The sequence below is a fragment of the Nansenia antarctica genome, assembly GCF_963989245.1.
Source record: "Nansenia antarctica genome assembly, chromosome: 4".
In the NCBI taxonomy this organism is placed as follows: Eukaryota; Metazoa; Chordata; class Actinopteri; order Argentiniformes; family Microstomatidae; genus Nansenia; species Nansenia antarctica.
Window position 1 is genome coordinate 22,710,231 of NC_137689.1, and position 24,018 is coordinate 22,734,248.

The following is a 24,018-nucleotide window of genomic DNA, read 5'->3' on the forward strand; positions in this document are numbered from 1 at the left end:
GAAACTGAGCTCGAAACGTTTTTGTTGATTTTCGCTTTTTAAAGTTAGCGACGTTTTCTTTCTCGGGGCTGTCCGTGTCGGTCTGCCTGGGAGGAAGTACAATGTGTCGAGGACACCGGATACACCTACGCAGAGCTCCCTGTGGATTCTGGGAACTGTAGTTGAATCGGTTTCCTAAAAAAAATGTGAACCGAAGTATACCACCCGCAGCCAGCGTGTGATTGTGTTCAAACTCTCACAGTTGTCAAACACACTTCAGCATGTTACGTGACGAATGCATATGATGATTCGAACATAAACATCGTAGTAAACCAAATGTAGCAATCTCTGTGACATGATGCCCTCGTGAGACTGCTAACGTAACGTTGAAGCGCTATTTTTCTAATACCTTGGTACACCGTAGGCCCAGTGACCTATTTGAGTTTTGCTTGATTGGAAAGGAAAGGCCGAAATTGAAGAAAGTAAGCACCCCCCTCTTTAATATAATAGTTGCTCATGACTGGTATCTTTATTGTTGTTTGTGTTGAAGAAACTAGCGTAGCTTGCTGTGAAAGTGCTTTCTAACGTGATGGACATGATAGTACAAATAAAGCTAGCTAGCTACCATCCATGGTGAAGATTGACGTTTGCAGCTTAGGCTATTATATCTGAAATGTTTTATACTGACACTGAACCGAGTTTCACCCAAATGCTGATGTGGCTTTACAGATGAGAACCATCGTCTCCCTCATGCTGAGCCTTTTTCTTTGGGAAGGTGCTGCCAGGAGATCCACAGTTGTGAATGGGGTGTTCGTCCTTTGTGAACTTGGCGACCCCTTCCAACCTACCTCTACCTGCAACTTGAGAGTCCTCTCACATCTCTGTCAGGTAGTATAGAGGTCCAAGAATTTAGCAACCAAAGTTCAAGCCATTATGGAGACGTTGACTGACCAGCCAGTGGACACACAGAATGACATTGTGAGTTCAGTGCCAGTGTTTTAGATGTTAGAAGATAGATCACGGCCTTGCAGTGCTTTTCAATGCAGGGTCATGGTGGACGTTGGGACAGTAAAATTATTGTTTCATTATGTTTGCCATAGTTCAGTGAGCCCCCACAGGTGTTGCTTTGACATTGGTTTCATTGTATTCCTGGTGTACTGTTTCTCTCTATGGTGTAGAATTACCTTGGCTTTCCTTACTACCTACGTGTAGACTTACTCTGTGGTTCAAAGGTAACAAACCCCAACTATGTCATGCTTTCATATATACGTTATACTTGATGCACACACATTTCTGTCTATCTAAGACAGAATACTGAATTCTGTCCTACAGGAGTCTTCTAAACGTGCCATTCAGAAGGCCCTGCTCACAGGCTTGACCCCCAACGTGGTTGTGACCTTCCAGGAGCCTATCCACCCTACTCGGCTCTAAACCTCAGAGACTGCAGATCATCCTCACCACAGCTCCTCTTCTGGACAATGGTGTGTACAGTATGTTGTATGATTGCTTTTGTCTTGCTTTATAGTTTGAACAAAGCTATGCTTTTGACGTATTTACATGTGCTTTCTGCTGTTTGGGCTTTCTTGTTTTAACGTGTAGCATTTGTGTTCTCAGTCTATAACTTGAGTGTGTGCTCCTACAGTGCCCTGTGACAGTGACCTATGCCAACTGGGGTGGTATGCTCCCATGCCCATCCTAAATGGGTCAGTAGTTTACCGGTGTTAAAGTAGTGTCCAATGGCCAGGGTCAACTGGTGCCTGAGAGAAGGTCAGTGACAGCAGGGTTTGTATGTCTGGGCGGAAAGGCCTAAACGACATCATCCTACATCAGTCTTGCCTCACTATACCGGATTTCAGTCATAATTCACAAATTCACCATTCAGGGTAATACAGTATGATATACATGATTTTAGCAGCTATGCTTTTAGTCATATATTTTAGCCGTTCGTATTGTACAATTCTCTATCTATCTTTGTAATGTCTTTGACTGCCACACTATAATCTCTCCAGGGTATAAGCAGATGAGGAGTAGCACAGTATGTAGAATGGCCACCATAGGAACTAGCCTATAGCTTTACTCCTGTTTTGTAAGACACTCTCTCTACATGACTGCTGCATTGCATGATGTGTTTTTGTCTGTGTGGACGCCCTGTGCCTAAGCAGCTATGCAGTAAACGTGAATGGCTATGTGCGTACCACTGAGAGAGGAGAGACAGAGATTTCCTTTGGTATGGAGGTGAGGGACAGTATGACCCGCAAAGATGTAGGGAAACAGGAATATGCGGAATATGATGCACATATAGCCTACACTTACTGAACACTTTATTAGGAACACCTGTACACCTGTCAACAGTCCAAGCTGGTGGAGGTGGTGTAATGGTGTGGGGAATGTTTTCTTGGCACACTATGGGCCCGTTAATACCAATCAATCATGGCTCGAATGCCCACAGCCTATTTGAGTATTGTTGCTGACCATGTGCATCCCTTCATGGCCACAATGTACCCATCTTCTAATGGATACTTCCAGCATGATAATGCACCATGTCACACAAAGCAAAAGTCATCTCAAACTGGTTTCATGAACATGACAATGAGTTCAGTGTTCTTCAGTGGCCTTCCCAGTCACCCGATCTGTATCCAATAGAACACCTTTGCGATGTGGTACAACTTGAAAGTGCACCTGGTAAATCTGCCGGAATTGTGTGATGCAATCATGTCATCATGGACCAGAATCTCAAAGGAATGTTTCCAACATCTTGTGAAATCAATGCCATGAAGAATTGAGGCTGTTTTGAGAGCAAGTAGGGAGGTCCTACCCACTATTAGTGTTCCTAATAAAGCATTCGGTGAGTGTATGTAGACATTACTAGACACTGGTTATTCTGTATGAAAAATGGTACACTGAAGTTGTCTAATGTTGTTTTTCTTATATAGGCCTAGCACTATGAGGTCATATGATGTGGAGCAATTTCTGACACAATGGAATTAGTTTCAGACATATAAATATTTGGTGTCTGTCTGTCTGTCTGTCTGTCTGTCTGTGTGTCTGTGTGTCTGTGTGTGTGTGTGTGTGTGTGTGTGTGTGTGTGTGCGTGCGTGCGTGTGTGCGTGCGTGCGTGTGTGTGTGTAGATGCCAACACTGGAGGACATGCTGTCTCTGGGTAGTCCTTCTCGTCCTCTGTGGGCTGTGATAGGTCGCTCCCCGGTGCTGATCCTGCCAGGCATCCCTGGTTTTAAGGCCGTACTGATGACCGCCACAGAGTTCCATCACACCTCCCTCATTGAGGTAAAACAAGACAAATGTAGCGCGCATGCGAGAAAACATAGATCTATTTCCACACACGCACGTAGAAAGCTGTGTGCGTGCGCATGGGTAAAATGTATGTTTTTGGCTATGTGTAGGTGGGCATAGAGAGCTGCTGGGCAGGCTCTCTGAACTGTCCCCAGGTGGAGTTCTCCTCCATGATCCTGGAGGCCGTCTCCACAGAGAGCTCTCTGTTCATCAGGCAGAACCAGCTGCTGCACCACTTCGTGGGCAACTTCTCCCTCCTGCCCCTCAGTGTACCCCCCTCAGGTACCCCCCTCAGTGTACCCCCCTAAGCTACCCCCCTCAGTGTACCCCCCTCAGCTACCCACCTCAGTGTACCCCCCTCAGGTACCTCAGTGTACCCCCCTCAGGTACCCACCTCAGTGTACCCCTCTCAGGTACCACATAGCAGTATGACAAGAGCTACCAGTGCTCTCTGATAGTTAAACCGTGTAGCCTATTACTGCCCCTCTGGCGCTCCCTTCAGGTTGGTAGATGCTATAACCCTGGCTTCTTTTTTTCCGTTAGTGTTAGGAGGGAGTTAGAAAGGAAGGCAGGAGGGAGTTAGAAAGGAAGTGCTTTAATGGAAGTCCAAATGGAATTGTGTTTTTATGTGCCATTGAAGTGAGTGTGGTAACCCTCTCTGTCTCTGGCTCTAACACGTGTCAGACTCATGGCGTCAGGTGCTGCGCTCAGTGTGTGTGTCCCGGATGGTGCCTGTGTCCATCCCCCACCATGGCAGAGAATTCTTCTACATTCTGGGAGGAGGCTGGCAGAAGGGAACCCTCTACAGGGCTGAGGTCCACGGTCAGTCACAAATGTCCATTCGTGTGTCACTATGTGTTTTTTTTGCTAGCACACACCTGACGACTGAGCTCTGCATCTACAGTGAGTCCAGTGTGCTGTCTCTATTCTTCCTACACTCTGTCTTTTTCTTCTAGACGGTGATGTGTCGTTTACTGAATTGCTGGACTCAAAAGGCCGCACTGCTTGCGAGTTCATGGAAAGTGAGTGGCCGAGAACCCTTTCAACATTGAACCTTACGAGAAGAACCATAATCCATGATTGGTGAAACCGTTTCTGTATACATGTGACAGCAGCTTGTGAAAGCGGGAACAAGTCTGCAACCGATCAAAATGTTCCGACTTTTATTCCGAAAAATATAAACGTCAAAGTTGAAAATCAATGACGCACTCGCTAGTCAAGCCAAAACATTGCAATGTGACAGATTCGGTGAGTAATTCCCACTACTCTACACTAACTAGGTAGTAGTGGGGATTACTCACCGAATCCATTGCATTGCAATATTTTGGCTTGACTAGCGAGTGTGTCATTGAATTTTCAACAACGTTGACGTTTATTTACATTTTTCTGAATAAAAGTCAGAACATTTGGTCGGTTGCTGACTTGTTCAGCAGCTGCTGTCACATAGCAGCAGGTGCTATACAGTGTTTCCTCTGGGCTGTTTCTCATTCAAGTGGGTGTGCTCCACAGGTCCGGCCTGCCAGGTGAAGTGGGCAGCCCAGAATCCAACGCACAACTTGACCGACATGGTTCTTGTTGAACTGCTGCCTCATAAAACACAGGCCCGCTCCTACCAACTCCTCATATTAGGTATGAGGATATATTGCTCATATTGAAAATAGTTTTTAGGAATTTAAATTCCAGAGACTTCCTTATAATTTTTATGTAGCAGTGAAATGTACTAAGTATGAAATGTACATGTAATAAGGCTACGTCTGGTTGTTACAGACACGGTTTTCCACCTTGGAGACACCATTCCCAAATATATCCCTAAAGGTAGAGTTTCTCCATATTTTGCATAGCTTGCATCTAGCGTGTTCTGTTTTAGCCGCCCTCTGCAGTGAGTAACAGTGGGTTTGTGCAGGCAGTGGAGACTCCTTCACGGCTGTGACCCAGATGCAGGAGAACACCACTGTGACTCTAGAACTGAGGGGCATGGTCTTCAACCCCATCAGTGGCACCCTCTACATGTGGGGCAACGCTCTGTTCTGCTCGTGAGTCCTCCGCTGTGTGTACTACGGTGTGTACTACTGTGTGTACTACTGTGTGTACTACGGTGTGTACTACTGTGTGTACTACGGTGTGTACTACTGTGTGTAACCTGTGTAACCTGTGTGTACTACTGTGTGTACTACGGTGTGTACTACTGTATGTACTACTGTATGTACTACTGTGTGTACTACTGTGTGTACTACTGTGTGTAACCTGTGTGTACTACTGTGTGTACTACTGTGTGTAACCTGTGTGTACTACTGTGTGTACTACTGTGTGTACTACTGTGTGTACTACTGTGTGTACTACTGTGTGTAACCTGTGTGTACTACTGTGTGTAACCTGTGTGTACTACTGTGTGTACTACTGTGTGTACTACTGTGTGTACTACTGTGTGTACTACTGTGTGTAACCTGTGTGTACTACGGTGTGTACTACTGTATGTACTACTGTGTGTAACCTGTGTAACCTGTGTGTACTACTGTATGTACTACTGTGTGTACTACTGTGTGTACTACTGTGTGTAACCTGTGTGTACTACGGTGTGTACTACTGTATGTACTACTGTATGTACTACTGTGTGTACTACTGTGTGTAACCTGTGTGTACTACTGTGTGTACTACTGTATGTACTACTGTGTGTACTACTGTGTGTACTACTGTGTGTACTACTGTGTGTAACCTGTGTGTACTACGGTGTGTACTACTGTGTGTACTACGGTGTGTACTACTGTATGTACTACTGTGTGTACTACTGTGTGTAACCTGTGTGTACTACTGTGTGTACTACTGTGTGTACTATTGTGTGTAACCTGTGTGTACTACTGTGTGTACTACTGTGTGTATGTGGGGAACATGGCGCGTTCTGGCCTGCAGAGGGAGCTAGACTGCCATTGGAGGGGAATGATGGGCTGATTACGGACAGGTGTCAGTGATCAGACTCATTGTTCCACTGGTCTATTTAACCTGTGTGTGTTTGTTCCCTCGGGAGATGAGTAGGGCAGGAAGTACCTGCCACACGGAGACACGGGGAGACCGAGAGAGAGAGAGCCGCGGCGAGGACGCACGAGACCCCGAAAGGGGGTGAGGTGCAGGGAGCCGGGCGGACGGAGCGGGTCCCGAAAGGGAGGACTAGCGGGGCGAGAGCGAGGGCTCTGCCAAGAGCGGAATAGCGGGGCGAGAGCGAGGGCTCTGCCAGCAGCGGACGGAGCGGGTCCCGAAAGGGAGGACTAGCGGGGCGAGAGCAAGGGCTCTGCCAGGAGCGGAATAGCGGGGCGAGAGCGAGGGCTCTGCCAGCAGCGGACGGAGCGGGTCCCGAAAGGGAGGACTAGCGGGGCGGGAGCGAGGGCTCTGCCAGGAGCGGAATAGCGGGGCGAGAGCGAGGGCTCTGCCAGCAGCGGGGGGGGCGGGTCCCGAAAGGGAGAACAGCGGGGGGGGGGGAAGACTCGCTCAGCACGTCAGTGACGGTGCTGAGCTGTGCAACTGTTAAATAAAAGCCTATTCTACAACTGTTCCTCTGTGTCGACCCCCTCTCTGTGCCCCACGTTGGGCGCCAGATGTAGCAGTCTCTAGGCACAGAGGGAGGTCGACACAGAGGAACAGTTGTAGAATAGGCTTTTATTTAACAGTTGCACAGCTCAGCACCGTCACTGACGTGCTGAGCGAGTCTTCCCCCCCCCGCTGATCTCCCTTTCGGGACCCGCTCCGTCCGCTGCCGGCAGAGCCCTCGCTCTCGCCCCGCTATTCCGCTCCTGGCAGAGCCCTTGCTCTCGCCCCGCTAGTCCTCCCTTTCGGGACCCGCTCCGTCCGCTGCTGGCAGAGCCCTCGCTCTCGCCCCGCTATTCCGCTCTTGGCAGAGCCCTCGCTCTCGCCCCGCTAGTCCTCCCTTTCGGGACCCGCTCCGTCCGCCCGGCTCCCTGCACCTCACCCCCTTTCGGGGTCTCGTGCGTCCTCGCCGCTGCTCTCTCTCTCTCGGTCTCCCCGTGTCTCCGTGTGGCAGGTACTTCCTGCCCTACTCATCTCCCGAGGGAACAAACACACACAGGTTAAATAGACCAGTGGAACAATGAGTCTGATCACTGACACCTGTCCGTAATCAGCCCATCATTCCCCTCCAATGGCAGTCTAGCTCCCTCTGCAGGCCAGAACGCGCCATGTTCCCCACAGTGTACTACTGTGTGTACTACTGTGTGTACTACTGTGTGTACTACTGTGTGTACTACTGTGTGTACTACGGTGTGTACTACGGTGTGTACTACGGTGTGTACTACTGTGTGTACTACTGTATGTACTACTGTGTGTACTACTGTGTGTACTACTGTGTGTACTACTGTATGGTTCATTTAAAGAAATATTGACACATGCAGAAGTGCCTCTAATGCCACTGTCGTCTGTCTTCTGTCTGTGTCCAACAGTCAAGATGTGGGGAACAGCTACCTGTTCTTTACTGGGTTCCCCCTGGATCAGATGATCAAGTATTTCACTCTGTCATACCACGGGGAGTTTGCCTTTGTCACTGAGACCGAAGAGGTATTTGAATGTTTCGAGTGATCGTGTGTGCGTGTGTGCATTCTGTGCAAGTATGTTTGCATGCATAAATGTGTTCAATTATGATAATGAAACGCCCCCACATCCGTTCATGAATGGTGTGTTTGTGTATTCCAGCTATGGTGGGGGCAGGAGGGGGTGGACATGGTGATGAGGGTGAGGCCCTCCCTGGGCTGGCAGACCTTCTCCAGTCTGCAGGTTCTGAAGGGCCACACCTCATACTCCATGTCCTACAGCCTGCTCACTGTCTTCTACGACTGGGACAAGCAGCTGCAGGAGGTAGCCCTGGGACAACCCCAACCAGAAACAGTTAGCAGTAATACGGATTGTACCAGAATCAATACACCTTGTCTTACAGTCAGAGCAGGAATTCTGATTAATTCTAGATTCTGATTCTGATGATGATGATTATTATTATTATTATTGCCCATTTATTTTTTATTATGATAATCATAGTGCATAGATAATCAAGTATTGTTTTTATTCAGGCAATTATTGCATGCTACTTTTGGAGCCCTGAAATATGGAGGAGGGGGGAGTATGTTTAAAGATAGTACTTAAATGGTGAACTCAATCTGGAAAAAAAAACATTAAATTGAAGCTGATAATCTCTACTTTGACCCCGTAGTAATTGTTTGATTTCAAATCCAAACTGTTGGGAGTATAGAGCTAAAATAAGATGAAATGCTTCCTCTTACCAATATTCATGGAGGGCACTGTATTATATTATTATATTAATTAGACCTTTGTGTTCCACTGTTTGTGTGTGTGTTTAGGTGGTTTACACAGTGGACGTGGAGGGGAAGGGCTCTTTGGTGAAGAGAACACTGCCTGTGCCAGAGATCCTCTCCTACAGCCACTTGTCCACCAGCCCTCGAAAAGTCCATCACTCAGAGTACAGTGCCTGTCCCTCAGTGTGTCTCTGTCTCTGTGTCTGTGTGTGCTGCATGGGTGTCATAAGACTTTTCTCTTTAAACTGCACACATTTTTCTCCTGACACCTTTCTCTTCCCGTCTCTCTTCCCTAGCTCATTCAGTGCATTCTCCTTCCCTCTTTCCTGTCCCTTCTTCCGGGAACACATGGAGGACCTGCCCCACCCAGAGCCCTACAACCGCATCCAGTACTACCTGGCCAGGCCCCCTCTAGTGCCTGCCTCCTCTGGCCTCCACACCCCCGCCTCCCTAGCCACCTACCAGGCCCTTCTGCACCACCTCCTCCAGCTACACTCAGACTATATCATGGTAAACCAAACCACACTGCCCCCCTCAAGTTCCTTACTTTCGCTCTGCTGTCCGGAGACACACACACAGTTACACACACACGCACACATACACACACACGCCCCCCTAACGTATGGTGCTGTTAACACCTGCATGCTCTTCTCAGTGCCATTGGTATGGCTTCAGTGAATGATTTGACCAGTGCTGACCTTTTTACGTTTTTTGACTTGACCTTTCGCCAGGATATCGGAGACCCCGTCCACAACCCAACCTGGCGCTGGTGGAAGAACAAGGTCGTGTACGAGGTGAGACAGCTCTTCATCCCAATAAGAGGAACAGAACCTATTTTACGCATGAACGTCTCACGACACTGATTCTGTGCTATGGGGCTCACAGGACTACTACTTCTACATGGCCAGTAACGGAGTGTCCTCCACGGGCTTCAACGTGGAGATGGAGGGCTACTCCAGACCCTACATGAGCTCAGAGGTCACCTTCCCAGACAAGGTGTACCTGGACAAGGGCTCCTCCTTCTCCTTCTCCATCTACATCGCCAGCGGCTCCACTGAACACCTCGCTGTAGAAAAGGAGCCCAGAGGTGGGGACACAAGACAAGGCTCACACAGTAGTCATTTCGTGGTGAATGTCCACACACACACACACACACTAGGGTCAGGGCTCCAGTTAGACATCAACGTTGACCGACACTCGGGGAGGCGCCCTGATTTGGTTTGGGCCGTGTCTATTCCAGGGATCCCTGTAAATTCGAACCCTGATTGTGATCGTCAAGACCAGGGCTCTCTGTTTTCTCAGTCAGAATCGGAATCACTTTTATTACATCTTACTGTAGCCTGTCATTTTTGGCTTTGGTTCCTCAACGTTGACATTGCAGAATTTAGATTACAATCCTTCCTCGCATACATCCTTTAGCTCACTACTCCATGCTTGAGTCATGATTGTTAAAGCTTCAGTTGCTTGTGTTTGCCCCTCCAGACCTCGCAGACATCAATTTCATCTGGCTCTCGGCGGAGGTGTCTGACAGTCACTACATCTACGTGTCGTTGACCAGGAACGAGCTCTTCAACAGAGGGGCTGTGGTCTATAAGGTACACAGACTGAGGCCCCGCACAGCCTCACATGCTACCATATGCCCTTCACTATGTCACCCAAATCTGGCCTTCGTGGGAGTGAATTTACTGAGGAAACTGGTTGTTATTTGATTTCAGCGAATCACACAGCTGCGAGGTGTAGCTCCGGGATGATTGATGCAAAGCAAAGCCAATGGCTGCGCGCGTTCCGTTTTCTATGCTCTTGCTATTGGCATCAATGAAGGCAGAGTTTGATTGGGAACAAGACGACCCTTGTTACCTCCCTCATGCTTCTAACACTGTTCTTGTACTACTGGATTCCTTTTATAGACTCTCATAGGATTCATCATAGCTGGTAACAGTGGCTCTACATTATGAATTGACGTGTTCTCTCTCTATCACCCTCTGTACCCCAGGTAACAGTGAAAGACAGGGAGATGTTTCCTGGTCAGGCTCTGGCGGGGGAGAGCCTGCTGTCTTTCAACCTTCTTCTACGGGTGAGACGTGAACCTGGAACAGTGTATGGGGTGTATGGAACAGTGTATGGGGTGTATGGAACAGTGTATGGGTTGTATGGAACCGTGTATGGGGTGTATGGGGTGTATGGGACAGTGTATGGGGTGTATGGGACAGTGTATGGGGTGTATGGGTTGTATAGAACAGTGTATGGGGTGTATAGAACAGTGTATGGGTTGTATGGGACAGTGTATGGGGTGTATGGAACGGTGTATGGAACGGTGTATGAGGTGTATGGGTTGTATGGGACAGTGTATGGGGTGTATGGGACAGTGTATGGGGTGTATGGGTTGTATGGAACGGTGTATGGGGTGTATGGGACAGTGTATGGGGTGTATGGGACAGTGTATGGGGTGTATGGGACAGTGTATGGGGTGTATGGGACAGTGTATGGGTTGTATGGGTTGTATGGAACGGTGTATGGGGTGTATGGGGTGTATGGAACGGTGTATGGGCTGTGTGGCACAGAGAGTAAATGACTGTGTTCCTACAGTATGTTTCTGGAGAGGTTTAGTTGAGTAGCATCACCACAATGTCGTCACCTGGTGTGTTTAACTGGTGTCATGTGTGAGTGCAGGTGAGCGGCTCAGCGATGCAGTGTTTCCAGCAGAAAGACTCTGGGATGGCCCTGAGGGTCAGTATCAAAGTGGGGGGACTCTAGGATGTCCTGGTTGTGTACCTAATACAGTATGATTGCTTTGGATGTAATGTACAGCATGTCACCAGAACCAAAGGCCTCGTGCTATCAAAGGCTGTGTATTAACATGAAATGTTTTGCTATCTGAATAGATCGCAGTGAAGTGCATGTTAAATGTATAAAACTGCGTCTCTTGTCTTTTAAATAGTCTCTAGAGTATTCACTTTAGGTGGCCAGATTGCATCAACAGAGCAGAAATCTGAACACTATAGCTGACTACTGACTACTAGCATCAAAATGTGGCCATGTTCTGCATATACAGTAGATAGCTTGTTAATACTAAGTGAAGAATTTTGTTGCAAAAATGCTATATCCTCCATTTTCAGAAATTTACTTTTTCTTCCATAATGTGATTGCTGTCATGACATAAAAACCCTCTTGAGGTTGTATTCAATCTTGATGATTTAGATTTGTAATGATAAATGTGACATATCGGTAATTTAAAATATGTATTCATTATAATAGCTCATGGATATATCGCTTTTTGGAATGAAGCACAAAATTCATGTGACTACTGCCAAAATGCCAACGTCTTCTATGCCAACGCCTCCTTCTGCTCCCCTCAGGGTCATCACAGAGTGCCTATCTTCATTGGCTGCCGTCCGGGGAACCGCTTGGCCTTTGACATCACCACCACTCTGCAGGAGTGCACCCGGCTCAACAAGCGCTACTTCAACTGCCCCAACCCCGACCCCATCATGCCCTGCTTCTACTACGAAGACTGTGAGACCCCTGAACGTACTCATTGTGTAAATGTGTATAGTGCGTAGGCTACATTATATTGTATGTAACAGACAAACATGTGGGCACTGTACTATGGTCATATCATCACTAGAGCCCGACAGATGGAGTGCACTGCGTAAGTAATGGGACAGTGAAGCATTTCTTCTTCTCTTGGCTTTACACTCCAAACGCTTGGAGTTGAAATCATGTCTTTAAAGTAAAGACTTTCAGCTTTTATTTGATGGTATTTGTGTACATATTGGGTTCACTATTCAGAAATGACATTTTTTATGCATAGTCCCCCTGTTTCAGGGTTGCCAAAGGAATTCTGTAAAAAATGTAAATGAAAAAAAAAGATAAGATATATATATATATGTATATATTGGCAGATATATCGGTTATCTGTGAATTTTGCCCCCCATAAATTGGCATCGGTATTGGACCCAGTATCGGTCGGTTCTAATTATCATTTATGGCTGTAGTGCTGTTATATATTGTTCGATATTTTGTACTGGTCAAATATCGTTCTACCCCTGTGATCTCTTGAATTCCTCATTTCTGTCTCCATCTGTAGTGTTCTATCCTTTCTTCCTGATCCAGGATATGGTTTCTGGAGAATCTGAGAGATTCCTTGGAAGGTGACTCTTTTCCTCATCAGTCAATCTTGAATGAATAGTTGTTGTACAAAAGGTGTGATATGTCCTATGTCCTGTTTTTCACACCACAGCTATACCTTCAAGATCGTTGGCGGAGGAGCCTACTCTAAAGATAATATACGCCTCTACTCTCCAGAGGAGGTGCTAATGTACAACAGCCTCAACTATAGGTAATTACACTGAAGCTCAAAAACATTTGTTAGGCTATGTGCCTACTGCATCTGGCTACACTTCTATCTCTCCACATTGCAGCATATGTTGTTTGGGACGATGAGTCACCTTGAATCTCAGGTCATAGGCAAGTATCCAAACTTGACTTTCTGGTGAAACAATCCCTTTAACAGATTCTGAATTTCCCCCTGGTTTCTCTGTATGGCAGCTCCCAGAGGACGCTGGTCTGGATGTTTGATGACATCGACAGCTCTGTCAACATAACTGAAGAGGGATTTGTGGTGATGCGCGGCACTAAAAACAGGATTCGGTATCAGACCCATGACCCTATGCTCTCTTTTCCCCGTCTTTCACCTTTACCATCTCTCTGTGTGTACTAACAGTAGATGTTATTGTCTGTGTCTCTTCAAACTGGTAGTTACTGGTCATGTTGTTGGTCTGTGTTGTGGTTCAGGTGGATGTGTCAGAGCAACTCCCCATGTGGCGATCTGTCAGCTCAGGGTCTGGAAGCACCGGACTACTACTTTGTCATCGAGGTCTCAAATAAGTATGTTTTAGTGTTCATGTCTCTGAGTTAAATGGATATCAGAATGCATGTATGTATATACAGTACATATAAATGTATACACAGATATCCAACAGTAGGCCTAATTAAACCAGACAGTGTTGTGTGATCCACTGTAGGGGTATAGATTTGAGTACATACTGTGACTACGCCTTGCGGTTTACACTTCATGTGCATGGATTCCCACTGGATCCCAGCCGAAGCTTATTCTATATGCTGGCAAGTGTGCTTCTTCAACTCCTAGAAAAATACATCTACCATTGCCACCACTTTTTAAAATATATGAATGGTAAAACCAAAATGCTAACTCTTCTGGGCTCCTCTCCCTCCAGATGACTCTAGCCACCATTGTAGGAATCCTCTTCTGCTTCATTGTGTATAACTGCTGTGGTCCAGGCCTCAAGCGTCTGGTGACAGCAGCCTACCACGCCGCCCGGCACAGGAGTCATGTGGAACATGGTAAACCACCGTCTCACACACCACAACTGAGTACTTTCAGTGTAGTTCATGACAACAATCACCATCACTCAAGTCTTGGTATTGTAAATTGGCAGCTTAGGTGTTTCTTTTTTTTCCAGATTCAGATGTCTCCCTGGCACAGTGACACAATGGTGGGGGATAGATTATCACATTATTCCAACCAGGCAAGCTTCAACAAATAAATCACTACCCAATAGGTCACGATTCACTTTATTAGAAAAGACAGGCAGTGTTTACATGGAATTGGATTTATTTCAGAATAGGAGATGAAACATTCCTCCTGAAGTATAATGTACTGAACAAATCAGAAGAAAACATCAAATTGAAATTGTAAAGTTTAAAAAATAGAAATAAACAACTCACTGGTACAAAATCTCCCCTCTCATATTCTTACTTAAGTTAAAAGGAACGCTCTCTTATCCATGTCTCATATACCATGATACTGATTCAATGTGACATACAGGGGAGTGAAGACATGACTGCAATATACACTATGCATGGACACAGAGCATCACATATAGGTGGGGTTGGGGTGTTCCATTAGTTAAGGTTAATTGGCATGTTGCGCAGTTGAGAAACACAGCTTCAGTGTGTACGGATAAGGACCACCTGAGGAAAGAAAACCAGCGCAACATTAGCCAACGACACAGCAATGGACGGACATTCTTGTGTTTGAGTGTGTGGTGTAACGCTAGCTCTGGCTTTTGTACGGTGGTGGACACTTACTGGTGTTGGTCTGCTGTTCGTCATCTGTATTAGAACACTTACTGGGGTTCTTCATCTGGTAGTGGTTCATCATTGCCAAGGCCTCCATGGCGTCGTTTATGGACTCCCACTCCAGCAGGCCGGACGAGCTGCGCTCACCTGTTGCGCCACCAGAGGTGAGAGACGTTCCAATTTATTGAAACTGCACCACTTGACCCACAGGGACATTACCAAACTAATAATAAATAAGTATTGGATGGTAAAATAAACCTGTGTAACCTAGCGCACAATGACAGGAACATTTAAAACGTCAAACCATACATGATAATACATAATAATACTCATCACTTACTCTTTCCAGTGAAGAGTTTGATGTTGGATGCGTTTTTGATGCCCATGTCGTCACAGACCTGAAAGGACAGAATAGTTTTCTGGGAATCACTTTTTTTCCTGACACAAAAAAACTAACTAAGCATTTCAAAACACCGGGGTGATGAATAGGTTAAACCAAAAAGTCCCTCCAGTTCCCCCTACCTGGTTGAAGATCTCTACAGAGATGTCAGGCTGCCCGTTGAAGAAGTGCAGGACGTTGCTAGGATGCTGGATGCGGTTCTTGGCCGCCTGCTCCGGGGAAGTGAAACGGTTGTTACGAGAACCATGGAAATCCTTGAAACTACTGGAGCCGTCCTCCAGCTCATAGGACTGACCAGGCATGATGGCCTGCTGCTTGGACACGCTACAGGGAGGCAAGAGCAGAAATAATGACTCCCAAGAACAGAACCATTACTCTGGGTCACATTCATATTCATGTTACTAGTTCATTTGTTTATGGCTGGCTGGTGAGGAACGCTTGTTAAAAAACAATAACTTACCAAACATTGAGTTTCTGTCCAAACAGGAAGTTGTTGTTGAGATGGGTGATTGCCCGGTCTACAGCATAGCAGTCACCCATCTCCACCATGGCTGCTCCTGGCTTACTCTTCATGAACTTCACCTGGGGGAGAGAGGGTGGACGACAGGGGTCAAGAAACAAGAAATCTATTGAATAGGACCATGGAACCTTGGTTTCACAAGACTATAACCATTACCCCTGCTTTACTTCAGCAGGCTAGTCTATGCTGTGTGGAGCATCATTTTCCTAACAGATTGATTGATTTTATTTGTATCAGGGTTCAACTTGAAAGAGAGACCGAGGTCTCATTGTGATCTCCCTGGATTAATAAAGCTTAAAAACATCAAATATAATCATTTTCCAAACTGTACTTACCCGTTCTACGTTGCCATAGAGACAGAAGACATTGAAGACCTTGTCTGAGTTGATCTTGGAAGGCTCCAAGCCGTACACCATGACGACAGGGGAGTCGGCATGGGGGCCGTACTCAGGGGGAGGGGGGCCATGTCCGTACCCAGGCCCGTAGCTCCGGCCACCTCGACCACCACGCCCTCCGGTTGGAGGGCCCATGCGTCGGCCCTCGTAGTGAGGGGGAGGGGGTCCGCTGCCATAGGTCTCGTCATTGTAGCCGTGATAACCACCTTGAGGGCCAGCTTATGAAAGGAGGGAAATTGAATAACGAGCTTGTAAACGGGGAACAGTTTGTACTGTTGTCATTACCGTCATTGTTACGGTGTGATTTGGTATTGGAAGCAGTCTGGGGTTTGGAGGGAGAAACCCCCCCACCAGATAAATGTCTGTGCTCGCATTTTATGCATACACGCAGCACTAGTCATACTGGTCTGAATTGCTAGTCAAGCAGTGTGTGAGGATTTGCCTGAAGTGGCTGTTCTAACCATCCTAACTCCTAGGATTTTCCATATCATATGATACTTACCATACTCTGGAGGGTGGTCTCCCAGAAGGGCAGGCTGTCTCTGGCGCTTGTTAGGATTTGCATTGGGATCTTGAAACAAGTAAGGGCAGAATTCAGTGAGCCTCTGATTTCTGATACGGTACAACATATAAAAAAGATCACAACTAAAAGCTACGGGGCAGGGATGTGATAAACATGCAGAAGGAGCTCAATCAAGATAGTGTGTTAAAAACAAAACAAAGTTGATGCAAGCCCTCATACTCAGCTAAACCTAGTTGTTACTTAACAAATGTAACATAATGGAGATTTTCCATGAGGATTAAACAGCTTAATAGCTATAGAAATCATCTCACACACATGTATCCACATACTCTTTCAAACTCACACACACCTTGTGAATTGTTCCAATTGCCTTCACCGTCAGCATCTGTGCAAGTACATACACATACGTCAAAACTGATCTTTTCCGAGGACAGTCAAATGTTCTACAAACTAAAATACAATAACTCTATCAATAACAAAAAGTTACCAAATATCCCCCCAAAATACAATTAATTATTGTCCTCCCCCCCAATAAAGAGAGAACAGTTTAATCTCGACGGTTGAACAGAGCATCATTAATAAAAAAAACAAATTCCAAACCACAATTGCAACAGTATGGGGTGCACCAATTATGAGATGTACTTCTTTTTAGGGATATAATTAGAAAACAATGACAACGCTAGTATTGGGGAAAAGATAACCCTTCATAGCCATTAGCCAACTGTGAGAACTTCATTTGGCTGATATCTGCAACTTGTACTCGTTCTACTCAATGAGAATATTAAAATCATCCCAGATAAAAAGAAATATTATTTGGGGGATTCAGGCATGAGTTGACAGTCTCATAACCTGGTACCAAATTACTAGTCAACGTCCCACCCAAGTACCATGGGCAGAAAAGAGACCTGACAGCCTGAAAAACAGTCAGACATGACGGCAAAACAAAGCCCAGGTGTGGAATCTCTAGCATGTCAATCTGGCATCAGGTTAGAAATGCTGGACTGTTTGTATAATGCGAACCATAAACACATGTTCATTGTACCAATGAGTGCAAACAGTTATATTAAAAGACTAGACCAAGAAAATTCTGAAATGTATAATGACTTGTTGGCAAACCGCACAAGTCTAATTTATTTTTTTGTTGGGAAATTCCAATCCTGGTTTTGTAAGAAAGAAAACGATTCACATAAAGGGGTCGACACTGAAAGTCAATCACAACATTTACATTCATTTTCTATTACCATGTCAGTCAATTCAGTCATGTCTTACATGTACTTACAGCACCAGACCTGGAGAGCACAGGATGCAGAGGGCAGGTAGAGGGTGCTCTTCAGCTACGATCCTACCCGCCAAACCTGTGACTCCAGCGTCAACTCATTCTTTCCTTCATTCCTTTCCCCACCACCAGAGAAAGTATATCCACCAATCTTCCAAGCTTGGCTTCCGAGTTGCCGTCCGTTTGTTTTTATAGGTGAGCCACGTGAGGCACATTTCCAGCTTACAGAGCTTTGACCGCAAAGCAGGAGGACATTTGCACCGTTTGAGAGAGGGGTGTCTGTCCTGAGACACACAGAGCCAAACCTGCATCACACGGGAGGCGTTAGAGGCGTCACTACGTCACCAGTTCAGAGAGAGAAAAAAAACAACGTTGAATCAACACAAGAACAGCACAGAGTAGAACAGGGGGAATGGGGGGGGAAGGGGAGAGGGGGGAAAAACAGAGCATCGAGTCCATCAATGCAGAGAGCTTTGGGAAAAACTGAGGTTTCTATCAGTCTGCCTCTGTGCTTGTATGCTTGGCGGGTGTTTGATGCTTGTGTCTTCGTGGTCCCCACCCAGGGGTTTTGTGGGGTGCTTCTTCTCATGTATGTGGCCACACGTGTGTTGCTTTTTTTTTTTTTTTTTAAGCTGTACCCCCATGGCGAAGTGATAGGCGTCTAGTGCTTGGCAGTAAATCATCTGGAAATGGCATATCTGCATGAAGTGTTGTCGTGGCGATTCAGCTTGGTGTGTTGACGTGAATATTCAGCTCGGTGTGTTGTCGTGTTGTGTTCGGCACAAAGAGGGTGAGAGTGATAGCAAAGGAAGCCCGCACACCCAGGTCAAAAGACGGGACAGCATAGGGTCTGAGGAAAGAGTAGCCTCTCTCTCTGTCTCTGTATACTGTTTCAGTATGTGGTGTCGTCTGTTCCCAGTATGTGGTGTCATCTGTGTTAGAAAACTCCTCTGTTGCTTGCTGTAGTGGTTGTGTGTGACAGTCAGATCCCGAGGGCTGGGAGGAGTAGCCTTATCGGCCACACACACCAGACTCCTGCCCCCATCACACAAAATGTGTAGTGTCAAAAGGTGAGATTCTTCAGTTCTGGAGATGTGCTGTACTTGTAAGAGGAGGATGGATGGATGGATGGTTATCAATCTATCAGATCAGTCTGTGGTCGGGTATGCTGGGTGTCTGTTCACATGGTCTTGGAGTGTCTCTGTCCCTCACCATGATCAAACGTGATGGCTACTGTCCCCCAACCAACGCTGATTAAAAAGAGTAAAATGCTTTTCCTTGCAGAGGTGGAGAGTGGTGGTGGTGGTGGAGTTGGGATAAGAAAGTATTGAAAGTTGAGTTTGTGTGATTCCAGTGTTTGTTGCCCAACTGTGTGGGATGTTTATTGAGGAGTTGGTTGGTTTGGAGTGGTTGTCAGTGCTGTTGTAGCTGCTGTGGCATTAGCAGCATGTGTCTGCTAAGGGCTTGACGTGAACCTGTATGAGTGTGCACAGTGAGGACACAAGGAGCACCTCTTTCTCGCAGGGCAGCCAGACAACGCCAGCACACAGCAGCGGGCTGTCCAGACACATGGGACCACTGTTCTTTCCATTGGTCAGCTATGATATCACATACATGGGTTACACCAAATGAAGATGACGTGGCCATGGTGTGCACCAGGGAGAACAAACTGTACACTTTGTCTGTACAACAATATGCAAATGTCAAACCATCACGGTTCAACCAATTGCTTTTGACTACCACCAACGCAGAACAAATGTGCCCGCTTTTGTGCTGGGCCCATCCACAAGGGACGTACCCTCAGTGGCAACAGTCAAATGTTCTGTACGAATGAGACACTCATGGCAGCACACCATCTTAAATAGAGATCACAGATTAAAAAGGCCATCACAAGCCTTCCTTGGCTTGGTTCAAGGTCAATGGTTCAAGAGTTAGATCCTAAGAATGTGCAACTGATAAACAGTTTTTTTTATTTTTTTTACTAATAGCTTCTTTGAACACTGAGCCTCTGCAATGTCACCATAGTGATTCCACACTGACAACATTGTGTAACTCCTAGCACACTGTAAAACCCCACTGTGAGGTTGTCAACACCTTCTGACTGGATCAAATACCTACACTAGCTCCCAAAGAACAAGAAAACACCAGTCCCTGACCTTACCTGGGCCTGGCTAAGTCAGACCAAACACTACTCAGAACCGTATAGCAAGCAAAATCTCCAATATGTTGTTTGAGATTAATGGGTGGACAGATATTCCAAGGCCAAAGCCCTATAGGATAATACTAACACTGTGGCTTGGGTGCTGACAAGATCATAAAGGTGCGGTGGGTGAGGTGAGGTCATGTGACATGCTATGCAGGGAATGTGAACCTGTGCGAAGGGTGATGAGACCCCCCCGGATGCTTCACTGTGACATTCATCAGTAAACTCATGAATGCATGCAGTGATCTGCATTGCAGATGATTTAACATGCGTGAGCCTGTGCTGGAATTGGCTGCCCCCAAGGTCGCTCCTCGTGCCCTTACCGTGTGCCTGCCGTGTTGCGAGAGAGCATAAGAAACTGGAGTGATGCGTCACAGGAGCAGTGCCTTTGTGGCCACGACCACGACAGTGAGCAGGTTAATTGGCTCGAGTCACCGTCGAGCTGGGCGTTCAAAAGGCACCGCTCCTGGAGGCCTGGGACCCTACCCATCCCACACAGTGCCTTAAGAGCAGAAGGAGGAGAGGAAGAGAGATGGGGGAGGGAGGGATGAGGGCTGTGGTGTGTGCATTACCTTGGCCACTCAGGTTGGGGTTGGTGTAGTCCCAGGTGTCCTGGTCATTCTTGAACACATTGAGGCGTGTAGGCTACAGAGAAGAACACTCACAACATTACAAAATCTGTTCTGTTATACAGTGTTAACTACAGTCAATAGCTTCCAGAGCTCAGCTGGACATAACAGACAAGTAAAACACCCACTCACCTTGGCATACTCAATCTTCAGGGTGCAGCAGCCAGAATAGATGTCTGCCCCATTTAAAGAGGCTTTGGCCCTCTGGGCACTCTGCACTGAGTCAAATGTGTGGGGAGTCAAGGCAACTGCTGGTAAACTGAGGACAGGCCTACATTGTAATCTCACACATTCTTCCCTTGACATTCAACACTTGTCTCAGGTTTATTAGCACAACTCGGTATATCAAACTAAATGAATACCCTTCCAAAATGAATTAGCTTGATACTCGAACAGACATGTCCAATAGCTGCACCATCATACACTACAACAGTCGTGCTCATTAAATCAAATTCACACTGTGGAATGGGGATCGCGTTTTCACAAAGATTTTTGAACAAAAGGATATTCCACCATGGCTTGAACCCCATTCTTCCTGAAGATGACAATCCTTTGCACAGGTCCACAGTTGTTAGCGATGGTGTACAGCACATCCTGAAGAGAATCCAACAACAGTACGGTTAATAATAGCCTACCATAACCATGAGCTAAATAATGGTACCATGACATGGCTATGAAAAGTGCTTTATGGTGGTATTGTTACCGAGGTGATGGGGTAGATGGGGTTCATGATGGTGAGCAGCAGCACGTTGTTGACGCTACGCGAGTCGTCGGGATCTCCAGGCCGGGAGATCTTCTGGCTGGTGGAGTAGTTGATAAACGCAGGGTGCCCGGCGATGTAGACCTGGTTCTCAGCTGCATAGGTGACGGCGTTGCAGGATCCATTCAGGTCCTCATACTCCACCAGGGCCTGGCGCTTCTTAGGCATCATGACCACAAAGCTGTGAAAAAAAGATAGAAACTATTAACACGTCTACTGACCGCATGTACGATAATGGGTAAACTGTTGTAGTCTTCACATGACTATAAGAGGAGTCAGGAGGCATTTGGAATAAATAAACCTGGTTCAAGCAATGTAAGATTATGGCAGTCACCTGATGGTCCCAAACTCCTGCAGGGCTTCCACCAGGTCTGCCTCCATGATGCCGTCAACTAGACCTCTGATGTGCACCACCGGGGAGGGGAGGGTTTTATGGGGGTCATCATAGCCCTCCTGAAACAAAACATATCAGCGATCAAACAACATAATATGCATTTAGCTGAGGCCTTTATCCAAAGTGACTTACATTGCAGTGAGTGCATAGTGTACATTTTTCAGTAGTGTAATGAACCTGTACAAGGCCCGTTAGCAGCTCAACCACGGGAGTTAAACTCTCTGTGTTGCAGTTAGTGCGGCGGGTTGTTAAGCGGGAGATTGGGGTTCGAGACCTGCTTGGGCAAGTTACTCTACCCTGACGTTTGGCTACATTGGTGTCAGAAGTGGGATGGTGACCGTGAAGGCCATCAGAGGCGTGTCCACGTGAGGGACTTGGTATAGTGAAGCGTGAGGGCACACTCAGTGTAACAAACCTATATATGGCCCGTTAGCTGGGAGTAGGTAGAGCCAGCATCTAATGATCGCAAGGTCAGCAGTTCAAACCCCGACTGGCCACATGTTGAAGTGTCCTTGGGCAAGACACTGAGCCGCAAATTGCTCTCAATGGGCAGTCCAGCGCTTTGCATGGTAGCTTGCCGCCATTGGTGTGTGAATGAGAGGCCACTGTAAAGCGCTTTGGAATAAGGCGCTATACAAGTCAGTCCATTTACCATTTTTTACCATGCCAAGCCACAGAGGATCAATTAAACAACCAACAGAGAGCCGTTTCCCAGTAATTTACACATATTTTACCAATACTGTTGTCTGTGTAAACTTGTCAGCATACCACCAGTACATTTCTGGTAAGGGGTCTGTGTAAATGGGGCACATTTGAAATGCAGGTACGGTTCAATGGCGTTCAACATTTAATGCCCCTCTCCCTGAGCATCTCCTCCTTCTCCTTCCCCTCCCCCTCCCCCTCCAGAATGCACGGTTGTTAATGGGGGTCCAATAAAAAATGCATACCTTTGCATTTAACCGTTTTTTCCGGTTTAACGGGGTTATGTTGATGAGGCTTTATTGTGAACATAAGCAAAATAAATAATGTGTAGGACCCAGTGCATCTCAAATATGACACTCGTATTACTCGACGTACTCAGAAAGACAAACCCTTGGAGGCACACGGGTCACTACAGATACGCCTAGCCCCAGCAGAAGGCCTAGCTAGGCCCAATCTACCTAGTTACTGCAAAAGCAAGCTAACATGCTAACGTTAGCTTGTTGTTGAAACTATAGGCTTAATGATCTGGACTTGAATCGTGTAGGTAGTTTGTTAACCAAAAAGGAAGCACAAAGGACACATGAAAATACGACTAACATTATTCATGATGTTCCGTTGCGATGCGAGACTGGACTCAGGAGATAGCCTGCACCCAGGCTCCTTTCATGCTAGTTAGTTAGCTAGCCACCTACATGACTACCGACTACAGATCTGCCTGGTATTGTAACACTTCTGTGAAACAGTTGGTAAGCATTAGAATGTACAATGTGAAAGGGGAAGGACATCCAAACTGCCCCAGAGCCTCTACGCTGCCCAGACAGAGAACTCCGTATGGAACAGACCGGTAGATTAGGATGTGTTGGGGTCAGTGTAATTGCTGGACAGCGTAGAGCCAAAGGGATAGTAGCTATGTAATGTACCAATGGCCTAGACGTAAACACAAATAAACACGCAGATGTAACGCGTATAAATAATTTTGACTTCGACCGGTTTTTTTTATACGTACATATTATACACCTATTACAACTTTGCATTTAATGTGAACGGTTTTCGTTCCAGAAACTAGTCATGGCCATCAGCCTAGCTAGTTGATGGTTTGCATTAACTCACTAACACCGACCAAGCTGGCTACATATGTAAGCCGGTTCCAGACTGAGCAAAGCCTGGCGAGTCACTTCTTACCGTCGCCATCCCCCCGTCCTCGGTTTTCTGTCTTTTCGTTGCTCTACCACCCTCGTTGTAGTAACGACCCGTTGCGGCAGCCATGTTGTCCCGATTAAACCCTCTAAATGGAAATGTCGATTGAAGAAGTCACACGCAGCACGAACAGCCTGGACCTAGCGCAGAGGGACCTGGGGACACGTCCATTGGCTGGCCAACGGATCAATCTCACCACAACAGACGAATCATGTGAGAGTGGTGCCGATCTGTGTTCAATTGTGATTGGACTACTAGAGCAACATCAAGCAAAGGGGTTGGAGCATTGACTTGTGGAAGAAGTGGGCAATGTTTGTAGTTCATTTGATCAATAAAAT

General features: G+C 46.6%; 2 protein-coding genes across 5 annotated transcripts; one reads left to right on the forward strand and one right to left on the reverse strand.

Annotated features, from left to right (window-relative positions):
• Positions 1 to 568: 568 nt before the first annotated feature.
• Positions 569 to 14,088, forward strand: LOC308155886 (cation channel sperm-associated auxiliary subunit gamma-like; the record flags this gene model as incomplete). Its single annotated transcript, XM_080529252.1, is given in 29 exon segments — positions 569 to 580; positions 877 to 954; positions 1,158 to 1,211; positions 1,312 to 1,405; positions 1,622 to 1,698; positions 1,700 to 1,746; positions 2,142 to 2,214; positions 3,109 to 3,264; positions 3,381 to 3,552; positions 3,955 to 4,092; positions 4,227 to 4,292; positions 4,780 to 4,899; positions 5,174 to 5,303; positions 7,716 to 7,830; positions 7,966 to 8,127; positions 8,625 to 8,743; positions 8,876 to 9,089; positions 9,311 to 9,373; positions 9,465 to 9,666; positions 10,062 to 10,174; positions 10,573 to 10,653; positions 11,250 to 11,306; positions 11,936 to 12,107; positions 12,667 to 12,730; positions 12,820 to 12,918; positions 13,128 to 13,229; positions 13,374 to 13,455; positions 13,817 to 13,943; positions 14,063 to 14,088. Coding segments are annotated over 29 exon segments (3,015 nt in total).
• Positions 14,089 to 14,158: 70 nt separating this feature from the next.
• hnrnpl (heterogeneous nuclear ribonucleoprotein L) lies at positions 14,159 to 23,761 on the reverse strand. 4 transcript variants are annotated; one of them, XM_080530386.1, is made up of 14 exons: positions 23,666 to 23,761; positions 21,722 to 21,840; positions 21,331 to 21,568; positions 21,134 to 21,221; positions 20,760 to 20,854; positions 20,571 to 20,643; positions 16,869 to 16,904; positions 16,499 to 16,567; positions 15,937 to 16,214; positions 15,542 to 15,663; positions 15,204 to 15,405; positions 15,022 to 15,079; positions 14,733 to 14,828; positions 14,159 to 14,573 (listed from the first exon to the last, which is right to left on the reverse strand). In XM_080530386.1, exons 1-14 carry the CDS (start codon positions 23,747 to 23,749, stop codon positions 14,515 to 14,517), a joined length of 1,617 nt encoding a protein of 538 aa, XP_080386512.1. In that variant the 5' UTR covers positions 23,750 to 23,761; the 3' UTR covers positions 14,159 to 14,514. The 4 variants fall into 4 exon arrangements, with proteins under 4 accessions (XP_080386512.1, XP_080386510.1, XP_080386511.1 ...); XM_080530384.1 differs by having other exon boundaries at positions 14,691 to 14,828; XM_080530385.1 differs by having other exon boundaries at positions 14,733 to 14,838; positions 15,020 to 15,079.
• Between the last annotated feature and the right edge of the window lie 257 nt (positions 23,762 to 24,018).